The sequence below is a fragment of the Cygnus olor genome, chromosome 5 (assembly GCF_009769625.2).
Source record: "Cygnus olor isolate bCygOlo1 chromosome 5, bCygOlo1.pri.v2, whole genome shotgun sequence".
Lineage (NCBI taxonomy): Eukaryota > Metazoa > Chordata > Aves > Anseriformes > Anatidae > Cygnus > Cygnus olor.
Genome location: NC_049173.1, coordinates 1,835,296 through 1,853,215, shown reverse-complemented (window position 1 = coordinate 1,853,215; position 17,920 = coordinate 1,835,296). Strand labels below are relative to the sequence as shown.

Here is a 17,920-nt window from a genome sequence, read left to right as displayed (position 1 = left end):
TCTAGTAGAAGATGCTTGACAACTTAATTGTTCTGATAGCTCCTGAAAGTTAAAGTTTTAAAAAAACTTTAAGCTAAAGCCATGTTGACAGAGGAAAAATAAGGTGTTGGTAAAATGCTGAGAATGTGTCTTTTTTTTTTTTTTAACAGAACTGTACTTCAGTCTTTCTTAGTATAGGAAGATAAATATAGGGAACATTCAGGCAGCATAATTTGGCAAAAATTATCTTGCAGAGTCTGAAATACCTTATTTAAGAAATTTGAATTTTGAGAAGAGAGGTCAGCATTGTTGCATTCCCCGTAAAAGCTCTTTTCTGTACTCACGCTATTTTTTAAAGTTCTCCTTATGGCCCAAACAAGGTGCCCCCTGCCTGCTCGCTCAGCAGGAATGGCTTCACCTGGGGAGAGTTCTCCTGTGTGAAAACATCAAACAGCGCTCCTTGCAGCTAATGCAGGTGAGGCTAGCTCTGTGCAGAGCTTATGAGCGATCTTATTTGATGTTAGACTGATTTTTTATTTTTATTTTTTTTTTAATTTTGAGTGAAATGTGCAGGCCTTCTTTCAGAATCAGGAAGTTTCCATATCTTGCTGAGATATAGACCCAGCAGTTGTGGGGCTGTACGGATGAACCATGAAGGTAAGGGAGTTTTCCCTGCTAGAGGAAAACTCAACCACCAGTGTGATGCTGACCTTGGCAGACCCGACCGTCCCCTGCCAGCCAAGACTGAATATGAATAATGGAGTACAAAATAGATGCAATTGCTGTGGAGGCAAGCTGGCAAGACTTTGAGTATTTTATTTCTAAAAATGCTGCAGGCTGGTGCTGTGCAGAAAATGCTGAAGGATCTGTCCCATCCCCCTTCCTTTCAGCCAGTTTGGAATCTCTTTAAGAGGCAATGGTGGAGCCCATGGTTAGAGACACAGTTATCGATCTAGGAGTTTTTAGGTCATGTGAACTGGCAGAAGACAAAGCAAGTGTTGGTAGATTTATACCATATATATATATATATATATATATATATATATATATATTTAGTATTTTTTTTAAAATCTTTTTCCTGGGGCAAGCAGTTGTTTTTGTTAGCTTTGCTCTCAAGAATGACCAGAAGGAGTGACCTTTCTTTCTGTGAGTCACTGAAATGAGCACTGATTTGGTCCCTGTGGTGCAAGACCAGGCCATGTCTGCCATGAGTTATCTGAGACTCAGCTTAAAGACCCTGGGGAGAGGATGGTTCTTTGTGGGCGGTGGTGCAGGACAGTGTTCAAGATTTCCCAGAGACAAAAAGCTGGATGGAAAGAGGTGTCTGTTGCCGCACAATTATGCTTTGATTTTATTTTATTTTTTTAAAGGCAACACTGGCATTGCGGTAGCTGAATGTAAGAATAGCACAAGAAATCAGAGGTGAAGAGTGGAAAGAGGAAACAGAAGGGCTTGTGGAAACCTGAGCATACCCAGAGGGAAAAGCTCAGCCACCAAAGGCTGCTGCTTGAGCAGCTCAATTTGCTGCCGGGGTGCTGTCTAATTAGAAGTGCTCAGCACACAGTGACAATGAGGAACTGCAGCAGGACCCGTGAACTGCAGCTTTTCTCTTCCTCATCCATTATATTTAGTCATCAGCAGATATACGAGCCTTTAACCATATATTTTAACCTTTCTTAATTGCATCTATTTTCTCCACTTGGCAGTGAGGTGGTTTGTAGAAACACAGCTGTGGCTGAGGATCCCATATCTTCTGAGACAGAGTTTGTTTCTTACAAGGTGGCGACACTCCACTACACATGACTTCGTACAGCTTCAGACTGTTAAACGTTTCTGGCTTTTTCAGTGTCCTTTGTCCCTCTGTGGTGTAGAGGGGTAGTGGAAGAGCCATGAATTGTTCATTACTGCCCCCTTTTCTGGTTTGTTAAATCTTAAGTTTGTTAGATTGTAGGTTGAGGACTCTCCCTGCCAGAATTTCAGAAGCCACTTGGATGTGGTCCTGGGCAACCTGCTCTGGGTGTTCCTGATAGAGCTGGAGGATTGGACCCAGAAGTCCCTTCTAACCTAAGCCATTCTGTGGTCTTTTCTTTGTTCGATGACCAAAGAATGGCTTTACCCAAGGTAACCCTCGTTTTTGGTTTTAAAATTGTGGCATTTTAACCATATTGTACAATTCTTCTTTATGCAACTCTGAGTTTGGACTTAAATGTTTTTCTGCTCTTATTATTCCCCAAAATCCATTAATCTTATTGTCCTCGCTTTTTGGAAAATTGACTTCTTTAAAGAACCAGCTGGCTACAGGGGTTTTGTCCAACAAGCTTGCAATTTCAATAACTAAAGCCTGCTGGTAAAGGTTCATATTCCTTATTGTCCAAAAGTTGTATTCTGCTCTAAACGCACAACCACCAACACATCGTGAGGTCCATTTCACTAGACCAAATTTTCCTAGCCCTGACCTGACTACTTGCTCAAGGCCTTCATTGAAGTGAGGCATGAAGCTCGTGTTTATGTTGGGTCTTAGCTTTGTTCGATGTGAGGCGAAGCTGAGACATTGCTTTGCATCAGGTGTAGGTGTGGCTGTGATGGTCACAGCAGAATGGCATAGTCTTAAAAATGATTCAGTTTGCAGATGTTGTCTCCTGTTTGTTACTGAAATTTTTCATATATGGTTACATGCTCATAACAGTGCTGAGTATGATGGATGGGGGTCATTCATCAGAAAGAAGTGGAAGTGATTTTGTACAAGACACTTCAGAGTAGGCTCCTCTGTGTACAGAATCAGCGTGCAGACTGAGCTGATGTGGCAACCTAGATAAACTTTCATTATGGAGAGCGATATCTGCAAAGCTGATTTCAAGGAGTGTGTTTTTGGTCTTGTAGTTTAGAATTAGTCTAGAAAACCGTAATTCTGAATGCTTTCCTTTTTATGCTTTGAAGCAGGACTTGAGTTTGCTTTCAAAAGTTTAGTTGTGTGGGGAAAAAAATTAAAAAATAGAAATAGTGTTTTCAGTGCTCCTTGTATGCACAATAATTTCAAAATGTATTTTAATGTGACAGAATGAATTTTAACAGGTTACAATGTGATATTCACCAGTGAGAAACAGCTTTTGGACAGTTGTTGAACTGTCTCTACTCAGCTTAGCTGTTTGGTAATGCAGTTTAAGGCAATGTCGTGTAGAATACCAAACACCATGAAACTGTGCTGCCCGTGGCCAAAATGAACAGAAGGACTCTGCTTCTTTGGAGGTTATGGTAAGAACTTCCTTTTACTTTTATTGATTTGGTAGGGGTAGATGTGTTATTGAAGAAAGAAATATCAGAGAAAAATTTCCATGAGTCTATTACTTCTGTGGAAATGACTTTTCATTTAGTAGAAGTTCATTTATGCCGAGCTTTCCATTTAAAAAACAAACCAGAGAATACAGACTGTGCTGCAGTTTCCAAGGTGTAGTCAGGGTCCAGATTCCTTTGTTTCATATATATTTGTTCATTTAATCATTCAGACACACAAATCTGAGACCCATCCCAGTGGTGTAGATGTAGATGTTGGATGATAGCTTTGACAAATATGTATCTAAGAAAGCAGCCAGAGGTATTAATATTTATTGTTCACTTGAGTTGCAAAGGAGCATGCTAGGATGGCTCATATCTCACAGGACACCAGTGGTACAGACCCCTGGTCAGCTGCTAATTACGTGGTCTCCCAACTTAAGCACGGATCTTTTTTCACCTGACAGAGAAGATCAGCATATTAGTCCAAGTTTGTGATTGCTTTGGAATTGGTTATTTGTATTGTAATACAACAAAGCTCAGGTCACAGAAACATTGCATCAGAGTAATGTCGTAAGTTGAAATGTGCCATTTTCTCAGCTGTTTGGGGTCTGAAAGAGATTATTTCTGGGGAGGATAAATAATTCAGAATTACTGCAGGAAAACATCACTTCATTTACTACTATACATTACTAGTATATAGTATAGTAGTATATACATATACTACTATACATTAGTGTCTGCCTTTAACCACAGTGAGTCAAATTACTTTTTTTTTCCTTATTTCTCAGCAGTAAGATACCTATTACTTTATAAAGATCATGCGTTAATGATGAAATGGACCAATCCAGATCCAGGTGCTTACACCATTTATATTAAACACGTTAATTCTGTACGTTGAACTGTTGTGTTTAAACAAGTACTGTCTCTGTTCATTGCCAGAATTACAAAGCCATTGCCTTAAAGTCAGACAAGTGCAGATAACTGTGTCTGTCACTGCCACAGCTCCATTCAAAATCAAACTGAGTTGCTCCTTGAGGGGAAGGAAGTTGAGTTTCTATTTTCCTCTGCAGAATCTGGGAACCAGCAGAGACTGAATATGTGAGCACTAGAGTGCAATGAGAAAAGTTGGCTTCTCAAGATGCCTTGACGGATTAGGGAAAAGGTTTAGGTTTACGAACGCATTTCACAAGTCTTTTAGGGACTATCTAGAATCTTTGTCGTAAGGTTGTGAATCTTTTGAATTGCAGTCATATGAAAGCAGGATTGCTTTTCCCATCTGTAAGGCTCCAAGGAGATGAGGGGCCCGGTGTGATTGAAGCAAGAGCTGGCGATAAGGCTTGGCTTTCTTTACCCACTGTCTGCCTCATATCTTTCTTTCAAGGACCAATGAATCATCCCAGTAATCATCTTTTGGTACAAAGATCACAGCAGTAACTTGTAGAGTTACATCTCAGCCTTTTAAAGCAAACAGCCAGTGTCTGGATTAACAGACTGGAGTTTCTAGAGAATGAAGCTGGGTTTGCAGCTCGCTTTCCAAACAAGCTGTTCCCCTGGTGCTTTTTGTGTCTTCCTGTCCTTTGTGGGGAAGCAGAAGCCTAGGCAAAAAGCTTAGTCCAGCACACAGAGGAGCCATGGAAGCGACCATCATTCACAGTGTTGAGCTTTGGATCAGACCTTTGGCCTTTTTCTCACTGGCCTTAAAAATAAAGTGAAGAATTTTTCCTAGTAGCACAATCTATTTTTGTGCATGTGAGAGGAAAACATCAAAGGGTCAGTAACATCTGAGCACAGGAGAGGATTGCTGTGTTGCCTGACCCAGGGGATGCAGCTGAAATGCAGAACACCGAGCAGTTTCAGAGGATCTCAGCAGCGAGTTGGATCTGGAGGTGCAGGTATCGGCATTTATTTGAAAAATTGCCAGCTCTGGGTGCTCAGAAACTAGTGGTGTACTGGGTACTGACTTCAGTAAACATCCAAATATACTCATGGTGCTTCAGGACCCATGCAGGTCCTCACGTCTGCTTGACACATTATCAGGAGAGACTCCCATCTTGTTCACTGGGAAGAGTTTAAACCAAAAATTGCTTGCCAGCCTTAACAAAACATGGAGGGGAACAACGAGAATTAGTCAAAGCCACTTCTGGTTGGTGCGCCAAGACTGAACCTCGTGTGGAACCCAACTGCTCAGTCAAGGTTAAAATCAGTGATTTGCACCATTCTGCTGCTTAATATTGCTGCACGCAGGCTGCACACAGACACAAACAGCAGCAAACACAAGGCTGAGCGTTCCCCAGTGCCCCGTGTCAGCCTAGGAGGCAGTCAGTGGCCAGCAGCTATTCTGTCAAAGCCTGCAAATAGTGCAGCAGCTGATGTATTCAGTTACGGTGTTTGATGCTGTTCACATATCATGAAATGTGCATTTGCAAGATAGGAACGTTTTGATGGATTAAAGGAGCATCTTGGGTTGATCAGGGTGGGGGTGGGAATATGGCTTAACCTGATGAATGCAAATAGGCCTTAGTTGAGATACTGAAATGAATTTTATTGCTTTGAAATGTAATTAATGAGGGAGGGCAAAGACAGTGAAGATATTTGTGAAGAGTTTGAGGATGAAAATTGTTTCATCTTTGTTTATTTGATCACATCATAGTTCTTTGGGGCCTCTTTGGAGAAAGACTGGCACTTTCCTGGGCACGTTCTGAGCCTCAAAGTGGAGTTACAGACCTATTTGCACATTTGCTGATATTTTCTAGCCCTGTGTGTTGATTATGTTATGAAATCTCTGTCGGGATGGAGCTGTAGTTAGCATGCCTGCATCACCTCCCACATTTTGCTGGTTAACCTTATCTCTCTTATTCATATATCTAATCCCGTATTTGTGACTGAAACCTTCCAGCAATGCTTCAAACATAACTGAGAATGCAGTGAAAAGCTGGAGTCCAAGTCCTTTGTATGTTTTAAAGTAGTTGATGTTATATAGGGAGATGCCTGCAAATTACAGTCCAAGAACCTACACAGGAGGAAAATCCGAACCTGTTCGTTGACTATGAATGCAAACCCCTGTGGAGAATACAAACAGAAATGTGTTTTCTGTTACCTACTGGGCTTGTACCAGGCTCAGCTCAGGTGTTCCCAAGAGGTCAGTATATGATGCACAACATAGATTGATGAGGTCTGAAGTCTGTTTGGCAACCACATTCAGCTGGTGCAGATCTAAGACTCCACAGCATTGCGTCTGGAAGAAGCAGCTTTGGATTCCCAGGACTGCTGAAGGTGCGGTGACTCTGGAGGGGTCTGCTAACCCTGTGGCCTTTTTCCAAGGGCAGCCCTGTTTGCTCTGGGCCTGAGGCTAGCTAACGGGGCCCTTCACTGCTGCAGCAACTTTTCATTCAAAGACAGGGTCATCCTGGCCCCTCCTGTCTCTGCCATCCAAGAGTACCCTGAACTCTGACTTACACAGTCCTCTTCTCCATCCCAGTGTACCTGAAAGTGGTTGATCCATTCAGAAGGGTTTCGGACCCGATGGGTCAGGAAGCTTCCAGTATGCGGAGTGATTTGGAGTTTCACCAGTCTGGAGTAGGACATCCAGGTTCAATTTCCCCTTCCTAAGAAAGAGCTGTAGTTCCAAGGATGCGGTAGCACTGTAGCCGCTATGGCTGTTTTCAGGGCCTGGGGGAGGGAGGTTTGGCATTACCAGGAGGCAGTAGCAGTGCTGCACCTTGTGGTGCTTCCATCGTTGAAAATGAACGGTGGAACAGGCCTGCCGGGAATCCCAATGAGAGGCACTCACTTTCAGTTGTTTCTGGGCCAAATACTGAGCTACTTGGCACTACTGTGTCTGGAGCCGTTCTGGCTGAAGTCCCAGGTGCCTGTGCAGGGTCAGAGGGCTGTGGGCCCATCGTGGCACCACACTGCTTCTGCTCCCCCTGCCCTCCGGCCCTGTGCCTGCAGCTGCCAGGTGCTGCTGGGCACCTGCACTTGGCTTCCTGGTGCTGTCTTCCAGATATGGATGGTGAATTTCACGTACTTTGATGGCACATCCGAAATTCCAGCATACATGGGTTAATTGTGGAGATCACTATGTTTATTCTGGTGAGAAGTGAAATTAGGGACTTACGGATGCGGGTTGTTAAATGATGCTGCTTAACTCTGTAAATCACTCCATTGTAAAGTCAGATTTTCTGCTGTTTTTATTGGCATCAGAAGGAAATGCTGATCGCTGTGCAGGTTGTTGAGCCTTGGAGGATGCTGTTGGAAAAGCAGTGCTCTGACTTTCAGCTACAGGTGGTGTTACACAGTCGGATTGTTTGATGTGAGGAGCTTCTGGCTGTTCCTGATGAGTGTAGGGTGTATGTTGACATGGCTTATGGGACTTTTTCCTCCAGTTCAGAATTTATAGAAATTTCCTTAACTTTTTCCATGCAGTACACTGAGTCATGGCCCTCCTCTAAACTGCTTCTATTTAGATGTACAAAAAATATTCAGGTTAGGTATGTGCTCTGCAGCAGTTCTTTGGTGTTTAGAGTTTGCTGTAATGAAGGGTCAATGAGTGTTAATATGACTTTTCTATTAGACCTTGCTGATCCTTTACAGGAAGGAGAAACTGCAGCAAGGAGTGCATGAGCACTCAAAGCAAACAAGAAAAATCAGAAATAAAAATAGTTTGTTGAAGTTATTAGCAAATATTTCTGGTTGAAATGTGCTGTTCATCATGCCTAATATGAGTTGTTTTTTTTTTCCAGTCTGCAAATTATTTGCATAATATATTTGCTGGATTTTGTGGATGTAAGCATTCTTTGTTCTTCTGTTTTCAAACAAAGAAGTTCAGTTTGTCTTCCAAAGTTATTTACCGTGACAGTTTCCAACTGTCATACAATGTGCGGTTCCTCCTCTTGAATCAGAGTGTGTTAGTTCCCCGAGCCTGGGGAACTGGCTGCAGCTTTTAAAAGGGAGCGAGAGATGCGGAGTAAAGGCTAGTGCATTTTCTTGCAAATTTATTTTTGATAACAATCTGAAATTTTCAAACTTCACAAATTATCAAAAGCACATCAACCACTTGGGTTTTTGAATGCACGGTTACATCTAAATAGCAGCAGTTAGGCAGACACGTTTCATGCCATACCTGATCATCAAAGCCAATGTAGAAGTCTCTTTGTTCTCTGATTGAGGGCTAGCTTCCTTAACAGAAGAAGTTCCTCACGTCACGTGCAAGAGGGTGTCCACAGGTAGCTAGATGCTATGCTGGTTTTCCTGCATTGAACAAAACAAGCCAACCAAACAAAAAAGAAACCACAACTAATTAATTAACTCTTAATTCCTTTCAGAGCTGTGGAAGTGCTAATTCAGTAAGGCATTTGTAAACTCCAAAGAGTTGTTCTGTTCAAGGAGCTACTGAGCTAACAAAATTGAGTCTGAATTAGCGTTTTCACCACTTGCAGAGATGGAAGGAGCCAACACACCAGACTTTCTTCGCATGCTTGGTGCCTTGTACATCTGTTTGCATTTGGTGCTGTTATGCTTCCTGCACGCAGCACCTGCAAACTGTGTATTACCCAAAGTATGGGATCCAGACATGGAAATATTCAGCTTGTAGCCTTCACCATTTGTAACAACACCACACTTCATTGGCTGTAAATGCGTAATTACAGGAGAGTGCTAGTAGTATGTCCTGATCTCAGTCAAACACTTCTCACCCGGGGCACTGTCCATGGGAGGGCAGAGAGAGCAGGAGAAGAAAACAGGACAACATGGAAAACTTTTCGATAGACCATGAAGTCAGCACAATGAGAAGAAATTCTGGATTTAGACATTTGTCTTCCAGTACTTGCGTTCCACCTCGATACTTGCTTGTAACATTTCCAACTGTTATTTTGCTTGTGGGGCTTTCTAGTTGGAGACAGCATACAAACATGTACATAACAACATATACATGCATACATACTGAAGCACACATATATAGGGGGATAGGGGTCTTGGGATTACATAAGTAGCATTTTGTATTCAGTGCATCAAAACATATGTGTATTTGAAGAACTTAATGGCTGACTGTGAGGCACTCCTCCAAAAATAACTATTGAACCAGCTCTGCTTTATAGCAAACAATTTGCTGGTGTAAACGGTGATAGTTCTTGTTAGCTTTATAATCATTAAAAGAGTGACAGGAAAAATAAATGAGTAGCAGTATTATTTTGCTCTTGTATAGTAGATGAGGGGAACGCTAGTGAAAGATGCTTGTCTTGCCAGGACGATAGCGGGGAATTGTGTTCCCCGGGGAGGCTGTGCCCTAGGTTGGCATGGGGTCCTCAGCACTGAACCTGCCTGTGAGATGGCCCCAAGAACCGTGCCTGTCTTAGGGCTCCCATCTGAAACGTTGAGACTGCCTCATTTCTGCTTTATGTGGGTTAGAGAATTAATTACATTTGTATGGTTAGTTTGAATAATCATGGATGGAAATAGAGGTCCTTGTAAGTGGCGATGATGTTCTCTGAGCTGCACGTGCAGCCTTCAGCCTCAGGTTGCTGCGGCGAGTGCAGGATGGGCTTTCCTGTTCTGGCGAGACGCAGCCTGAGAAGCACGCCCGCAGTACTCGCCATGGGCTCTCCCCTGAAGTTATATCCCAGAAGAGCATCTTTCTGCCTTTTGCCATTGACTGTGAGCTAGGACCTGAAGATGTACTCTCAGCTCTGTCACCTTTTGGAGCCGGCAGCAGTTTCCTCACCTGAACCAGCTAGTGCGGGCAGCAGCCCTGTGCTGCGCTGGGGTACGGCAGCCTGCCCCCGGGCAGCCGCAGGAGCAGAAGGAGCCCTCCAAGCTGCCCCGGGGGATGGCACGGCTGTGAGCCAGGGCAGGCTGTAGCCTCGGGCATGTGCTTACCTCTTCCCGTTTAACCAGCTGGCACAAAACTGTTTTGCATGGTCATGTTTGTTTCCAGATAGATTGGAGATGCTGCTGCTGGTTGTATTAGCGATGCCAGATGGACATCTCTATTTACTCTGTGCTCCCATACAATAGGGGTGAAGAAGGACTTATAAAGACATCCAGAAACAAAGATTCATGAATTATTTCAAGTCCCAATTTTTCATTTTGGAAATGACAAATATTTTAGCATTGTATGTTCTGTGATGATATTTGGTTAAGATCTCATCCTACAAAAAAAATAACCATGTGCTGAATGCGTGCATGGGAGGCTTTAGTGACTTCCTAACCATCATCTGTAGGTATAAAGTGACTCATGAATATATGTCTTGGCAAAGTCTGAAGCTGCAAAATTAGTGCTTTATTAGACTAAACTGCTTTTTTTTTTTTTTTTTTTTTTTTTTTTTTATATTTCAGCCTTAAAAAAAGGACGTTTCTGGATCACCCCTGACCCATACCATAAAGACGACAATATCCAGATTGGGCGAGAGGTGAAAATCTCCTGCCAGGTGGAAGCCATCCCTTCGGAAGAGCTGACATTCAGCTGGTTCAAAAATGGACGCCCCTTGCGAAGCTCTGAACGGATGGTCATCACACAGACTGACCCCGATGTGTCGCCTGGCACCACGAACCTGGACATCATTGACTTGAAATTCACAGACTTTGGGACATACACGTGTGTGGCATCTCTGAAAGGAGGCGGCATATCGGATATCAGCATTGATGTCAACATCTCCAGCAGTACGGGTAAGGAGGCGTTCTCTGATTTTGGTTTTAATTCTGTATAGCCAAGGGATGTCTTTGCTTGACCCATGGGAAAAAGAGGTGGATATGCAGAGCACTTCTTGTCGTGGACCTAGGTCAGGGGCTGAGTTCCTGTAATTAAAGGACAGAAACTGAGTAAGCGGCACGCGATGCTCTCTCCCAAGAGCACACTAAGGTCCAATTTACTCAGATATTCCTGCTCTTATTGTCAGAAAAATTATTGCTTCTAAAAAAGGACTTTGGCCTTTATTTTGGACTTTCAGGCATCCGGAGTCATGAAAAAATAGCTGGTAGGAAATTACAGGGAGAAGTAGGAGGGTGTTATGTTAACCAGGCTGAATCGATCCAGCTGCTCCCATCGAACAGCGAGTGCCAAGAACAGCGGAAGGAGCTCTCTTTTTTCTTAAAGATTACGCATTGCTTGGTGGTGAATCATGCTATTCCCAACAGGGAAAAAGTTTAAGATATCTATTATGCATATTTCCCGATCAGTGACTGAAACGTCTCTCTCGGATGAGCTGAAACCTTGGCTATTACCTTGACTGATAATAAATGTTTTGTTGTGGCTATCGAGTAGGAGTATGTAACACAACACTAGTCGTCTGCTTTTCTTTATCACTTTGCTAATAGCTGGTTTGTAACCAATATATTTCTTAGACCCCCCACAGTTGAAATTAATTACTGAAGTAGTCCATGTTAAAATAATAAAATGAAAAACATTCCGAATGCTGGATTTTTTCCTGCCAAAAATTACTTGTAACCAAAAATAAGGGTTGCTGGTTGATTTCTACAGGGAAAAAACAACCAAGAAACTTCTGTTTTCAGAACACTATTTTATGTTAAAGCGCAGAGGCAGAGTGTTAGTATTACAGCTGCTATCCATCCTGTCTTTTATGTAAAGCATTGCTGTGCTTTTCTCCAGATTATGCATGCTATTCACTGGGGTAAGGCATGTGTTGTGTGCTGTTTAGAAGTGAGACAACAAGGAATGCATTGAAAAGCATTTTTATAGCATGGAAAGAAAATGTTTAATAGACATCTTCTGACCCCTTTTTACCAAACACATTCAAGTGTGTGCTTTCTACTTTCTCAGAGAGATTAATTGCACTCTATTTCATCAAACAATATATCCACGTTTCTATTTTCCAACTCTTACAGTATCAGTTATGCTTGACAAGTACATATCATGTCCAAACAATCTCTCTTAACAACTGTCATGATAAATTACTATTTAGATTTTAATACTTGAACCTGCCGTCCATCCTCAGTAAGATATTGGTGCTGGTAGGAGAAGTGGTTTGCTTGCTGGCATTACATTTCAGTGAAGAGCTGGAACTGCAGTGTGCAGGGTTTCCTCAGGACCAATGAAGTTGTATAATTGCAAGCTGTCCTGTTTTGGTGCTGAGCAGAAAGCTTGGAAGACCTCGTTTACTCCATTTCTCCTCAGCTGACCTGTAGTTTACAAGTGTTTTGCATGCCCAGCTTTTTCAGTGGCATGTGTGATTGTGGTCCTTTGACGTGACAAATAACTGCAGTCCAAAACTATGCTATGGAGATTTAATTTAGCTCATACCCATCTCATGCCCAGGGATCACTTCTCCAAGTAAGCATAGAGCTTGTGTGTATGTGCAAGCTTAGAGGTGGTCCTCCAAATGGTGGCCTTGTGGTGGAGCAAGAGCTGCAGGGGTGTGTGGTCACAGGTCCTGCTCGAGCACCACGTTGCTTCTGACACGTGTCTGGGAGGTTTGCCTGCTGAAAGGTTTTCATTGAGAATATTACATACGATGCAGAGCTGAGATAGCTTGACCTGTGATCGAGTTAGGGATCACTTAAGCAAAATGGACGTAGGTAAGACCATGGGACTGGATAGGAGGTATCTAAGGGAGCTGAGCAGTGTCCCTTCAAGGCCACTTGATCATTTTGAAAGGTCGTGGTGACTTAAAGACGTCCAACAAAGACCGGAAAAATGCACATTTTAGCCTGTCTTCACAAAGGTAAGACGGAGACCCAGGGAAGCACAGGGTGGTCATCCTCACCTCAGTCCCTGGGAAGGTCAGGGAGCATGTCCTGAGACATGCAAAGACTTGTGGTCATGGATGCAGAGTCCAATTTTGTGTGCATGTAAGTGAGCAAGCAGTCAGAGTTTACACAGCTCACACTTCTGCTGTGTTTCCCACCCTGAAACATAATGCAAACATATTTAAACCTCGAGAGACAGGAGGAAAAAAAAACTCATTTCATTTAGTTTAGCTAGTCATTATTTTGTTATTTAATTATTTATTTTGGATGTGGCTTATTTTTCAGAGATCCTTGAATATTTTGCTTCTTTTTGCAAAAATTTATAAGTATAAATCAGAATTATTTTTTCTTACTGCTCGATGACTCCTGAAATGTTCTTGCCAAGTTTGGTGGACTTTTAATTGATTTCCCAGCAGCTGTGCTGGAGCAGAGCAGGGAGTCGGGTGAGATCTGGGGAGGGCTGTGCCCGTTGCAGTGCTCCAGGCTGGGGCTGCCTGGCAGAGGAGCAGCTCCGGGGGTCCCAGTAGGCACTGAGGGGGATGTAAGCAGCACTGCTCCCTGCCAGCCACGGGGGCCAATGGATACTGGGTCCAGTTTGGGGCCCCCAGTAACGGAAGGACTTCAGTAAACTGGAATGGGTCCAGCCGAGGCTGTGCAGATGGTCACATCTTCCTCTTTGGGGAACGACTGGGGGACAAGGACTTGCCCAACTTGGAGAAGAGCCAGCCCTGGGGTACCTGATGGCAGCCGTCCCCTGCTGGTAAGGGAGGTGTTGAGGGAACGGAGCTGGGCTCTTTGCAGCAGTGGGGTGGGAAGGTGGGAGACAACGGGGCAGGAGCTGGAATGGGAGGTTCAGACTGCATCTAAGGAGAACCTTTTTCCCTTTGAGGACAGCGAAGCATGAGACAACAGAGAGGTTGTGGGATCTCCATCCTGGAAGGCTTTGGAGACCTGACAAAGCAAGACCTGACCTTGCACCTGGACATGCTTTTTGCTGGTTTGTGGACTAGACACCTCTCGAGCTTCCGTCCCACCTCAGTTATCCCATGAAAACTAGGGACAGAAACGCTAACCAGCAGGCTCACGGACAGGGGAACAGTCCATCTCTTGGCTGGAAGGACCATTTTTTTTTCAGGCTTATTAATGCATATCTTGCTATCAGGTAAAGAACTGAGTAGAAAAGAGAGGATTGTTGTAGGGTAAGTGCCGAGTTTGCATGATGGATAGCGACTGCATGCAAAGTCTGCTGCCTGCTTGCTAGGGTGAAGTGGACAGCGATGTTTGTGCGGTCATGCATTTCCCATCTGGCAGAAAGTAACCGCCGTATTATCTGTACTTGCTGGGGATTCTTTGGGGAAATTGATGGGATTTATTGGAAACATCCATTAGATGACGGTACCTGTAAGCCCTTCAAAATTTCCGTAGGCAGTGACGAATTATGTCAGCTCTTACACTCACTGTCCTGTAACACTCAAGAAAATCAGTAAAGGTGTGTGTGTGGGGGAAATAGCATTTGGAATTTGCCTTGTTTAGCATCTTAAAAGATATTCTGCCTATCCGTGTGACTTCATTACCTGATTAAGTGGAAGCTGAAATAGTTTCAGTGTGCGTTTGAAGGTCATTGCTGATTCATCAGGAATCATTACTGCTGTGGTAATTATGAACATAAGGCCTAAGCACAAACACATTTTCCAAATGCCAGAACTTGCATGGACGTACTGAGTACTGTGCTGTGTGTCTGCTTTCTAGTCTCGCGAAGAACTGTCTCTTCCTGACATCCACGAGTTCCTCCTGGAGCCACAGAGTTGGGCAGGGGAGGCTGCGTCACCTCCTGAGCAAGGAAGGAGGCAGCTGGGTCCCCTCTGCCTCCAGCAGGTTGGAAAGGGATGTTTGGCTGTCCAAGGGACCTCTTATCCTCTTGGCGTGCTTGGTGATACCCTTCTTTTAGCAGGAAGGTTTTCCCCTCTGATAGTTTGTACTTTCAGCAGGAAAGGCATATGAGTGCCTCGTATAAATGGACCTGAAGTAATCCCCTAGCAGTCTCCCGACTACATCTCTGTAAAGTAGGTCACTGACTAGTGGAAATGAAGGCTCAAATGTTGTATCTTTCCCTGTAAAAGCCCTGTCATCCATAACACCAACCCAGGGCAAATGTTACTGAGAGAAAGAATGGCTCTTCTGTGTGTGCATGTCATGGGAATCTAAGGGCTGTTAATACAGCAACAAAAACAAAAATAAAACACATAAAACGGTCTCAAGATAACCAAAAAAGAGAGGTGGGTCAGAAGAGCCTGTTAGTCATTGTATGTGATCTTTTTCTCTGCCTTAAATATCATATTAAAAGAAAGAAAAATAAGGCTTTAGGTCACGTATGGTGTGCTGTGTTCAGTGTGGGCTCTTACTCTGTCTTCATCCCCCTAAATTCAGTATCAGTACAGTAGGAGATGTAACATCTGTCACTTCTGGCTTATTCTCTTCTCGTCATCCCCCTGGAGGCAGCATTGTGCAGTGAAGTGAGTTGTTCTTTCAGGGGGGTTATTTTACTTTATTCAAGGCTACGCTGCTCAGCGTTGCTGTTAGAAGGGCTGGATGGAGGAAATGGCTGATGCTTTTAGGCAGCAGGTAGCGGTGACCTTTCTATTCCTAAGAGAATTCTTTCTGCTGTTTCAATCCTACCCAGCGTGGGTACAATTAGATATTCGACGTGGTAAATCTGTCATCCCAATTCTTCGTCTCTGGGTGAATGTGAAGATGTGCAGAGTGTGTACCACCCCGGGTAGTCATGCCAAGAGACCGATTTTGTTTTGCATAAGTGCTTCCAGATAGGCAGAGTAATTCCTGAAGAACCACTGTATATGAGGCCACGCATCTGCCCTGCAGCGCGGTGATTGGGGCTTCCCTGGTAAACTAATCGGCTGTTAAATAATGATTAATTAAGTGTCCAGGCTGATGTATTAGAACATGTGGCCTTAGTGAAGTGTGTGTCCTCTGGTCATCTTGCTCCTCCTCTGATGATACATAAAAGACCTTCATTTCAGTGCTAAATGTTTATTAAAATCAAAGTGCAGCCTCTTTGCATAATGAAAAATGCTTTCTGTGAGATAATTAGTGGTCCAATTAAGATATTTGTAAACCTTAAGCACTGTCCAGAGTGATCGTTTACGGGCAGCCCTGAGATATTTCAGGGGTACTACCAGCAAATAGGCAGACCTGGCATTATTGCAGCAAATTGATTGGTTTTGTGGGCCATTATCTTCGGAGTTTATCTTTGAAGGGAGTAGGTGAACAGAAGGGACAGATAAACGCCAGATTTTGTTAAAAAGCTTTTCTTTCATCGTTCTATTTTAGTACTTAATGTGCAGAGATTTTTCTCTTTAATTTCATCCCTGGGAGCCGCAGTCCCTTCCTGTAGCACAGCTTGCAGCACGGCCAGCTGAGCTCCTTGGCTGCGTGCTCCCGCGGGCTGCCTGCCGTGCTGCCGGCGTTTCCGAGCCTCGCGGTGCCAGCTCCTGGCTCCCCCGGGACACCCGATTTCTGTGGGATGTGCTCATCCACCGTGGACTGGCTCCAGCTCGGTTTCTGGAAGTAGGCGTCCTCCTTGGCTGCTGCATGTGGCAGAGTCTCCTCGCTCTTCTCTGGAGGTCAGCTCACCGCCTCGCCTTGCGTGTGGCTCACGGAGCTCCTCAGCACGACTCCCACGAGATCACTGAGAGCTAATTTTGGCTAATTTGCTGCTGGCTGGGTATGCTCTAGGCTTAAAGAGAACCTCTTCAGAATCTGACTGCAGACTGAGGTGGTGCTTTAAGGTGTTAGAGATGTGCTGAGCTGAGTATTGATTCTGGAATTATTTTACTGTCTAAATAGATCTTTTGTGCAAGTGCCACCATGAAATCCGTGGTGGCTGCTCATGTCTTCGCTTGCAATTGGAAGCAGCTTGTGCCCAAGAAGGTGTGGGCTATGGTACTTTCTCTTCTCCCTTGCATGGGTACAGGACAGCACACAGGCAACCGAAACAACGAGAAGAGAAAGCAACTTTGAAATCAAGGCACAATTTCCTTGCAGTTTGCCTTCCACATGAGTAACTGGTAGGTCCTCTTCCACTTTGCTCACCGCTTGAGAGCCTCTCAGCACGTGCTTCCTTCTTTTAAAAGAAATATGTGTCGGGGCAGGCTGAGCACTTTTATTCTCTGTCCACAGAGATGTCCTGAGAATCCGAATAGTTGTCACTTGCTGCTCTGCAAAGGCTAAATGATCCTGCTCAAATACAGCTTGTGTACAGCTTGGTGTCCTATAGCAAAGCTCAGGCTGTCCTTCGTACCCGCCTGCAAAAAACCCCTCCATCACACAAGGAGTGTGAATCACGGGCAGGGACTGCAATGCATGCATCTTGCAGAGGATGATTAATATTAGAGATTCAGACCCTCAAATTCATAAATATTAGAGAAGGAGGATATGCAAATAATTTCACCTTTATCTTCTAGCCAGTGTAGATTCTTCAATATTGGTTATCCAGGCAGGTTTTAAATTGCTTGAACAATGTGACTTCCGACACTTATTTTGAGAAATTACCTCCGAGTAATCCCCAGTATGGATTATTTCTTGATATGCAGCTCAAACCCTCCTTTGCTTTGCTTTATCCTGTAATTACTAGTTATTAGTCCATTTTAAGCAGCCCGATCACTCTAGCCCACAACTCCTGCAAGCACAAGCAGCCACCACATCCCCGTCACTGCCTAGGTTGGCAGTCATCACTTCGGGGTTTCCCTTCTCCTTCCTGAGGCTCCCAAGGAAAGACAAAAATGAGGGTAACCCCTGCATCACCCGTGCCCACTGTAACCCCAGTGAAGTGCTCAGTGACAGTCCGTCCTTCCCCAAGTCTGCCTTGGGTCATCTCTCCAAGGCCCTCTTGACCTTCTCACATTGTCTTCTGCACCTTCATATGGTTTCTTGTAAGCAAGTTCTGGCTTTT

General features: G+C 44.0%; 1 protein-coding gene across 4 annotated transcripts in view; it reads left to right on the top strand.

Annotated features, from left to right (window-relative positions):
• Window positions 1–17,920, top strand: part of MDGA2 (MAM domain containing glycosylphosphatidylinositol anchor 2) — a 339,526-nt gene that overhangs the window by 197,557 nt on the left and 124,049 nt on the right. For all 4 annotated transcript variants that reach the window (XM_040559492.1, XM_040559491.1, XM_040559493.1 and 1 more), the window contains one exon: window positions 10,585–10,914. In XM_040559492.1, coding sequence (XP_040415426.1) covers window positions 10,585–10,914 — 330 coding nt within the window. The remainder of the gene's footprint in view (window positions 1–10,584; window positions 10,915–17,920) is intronic.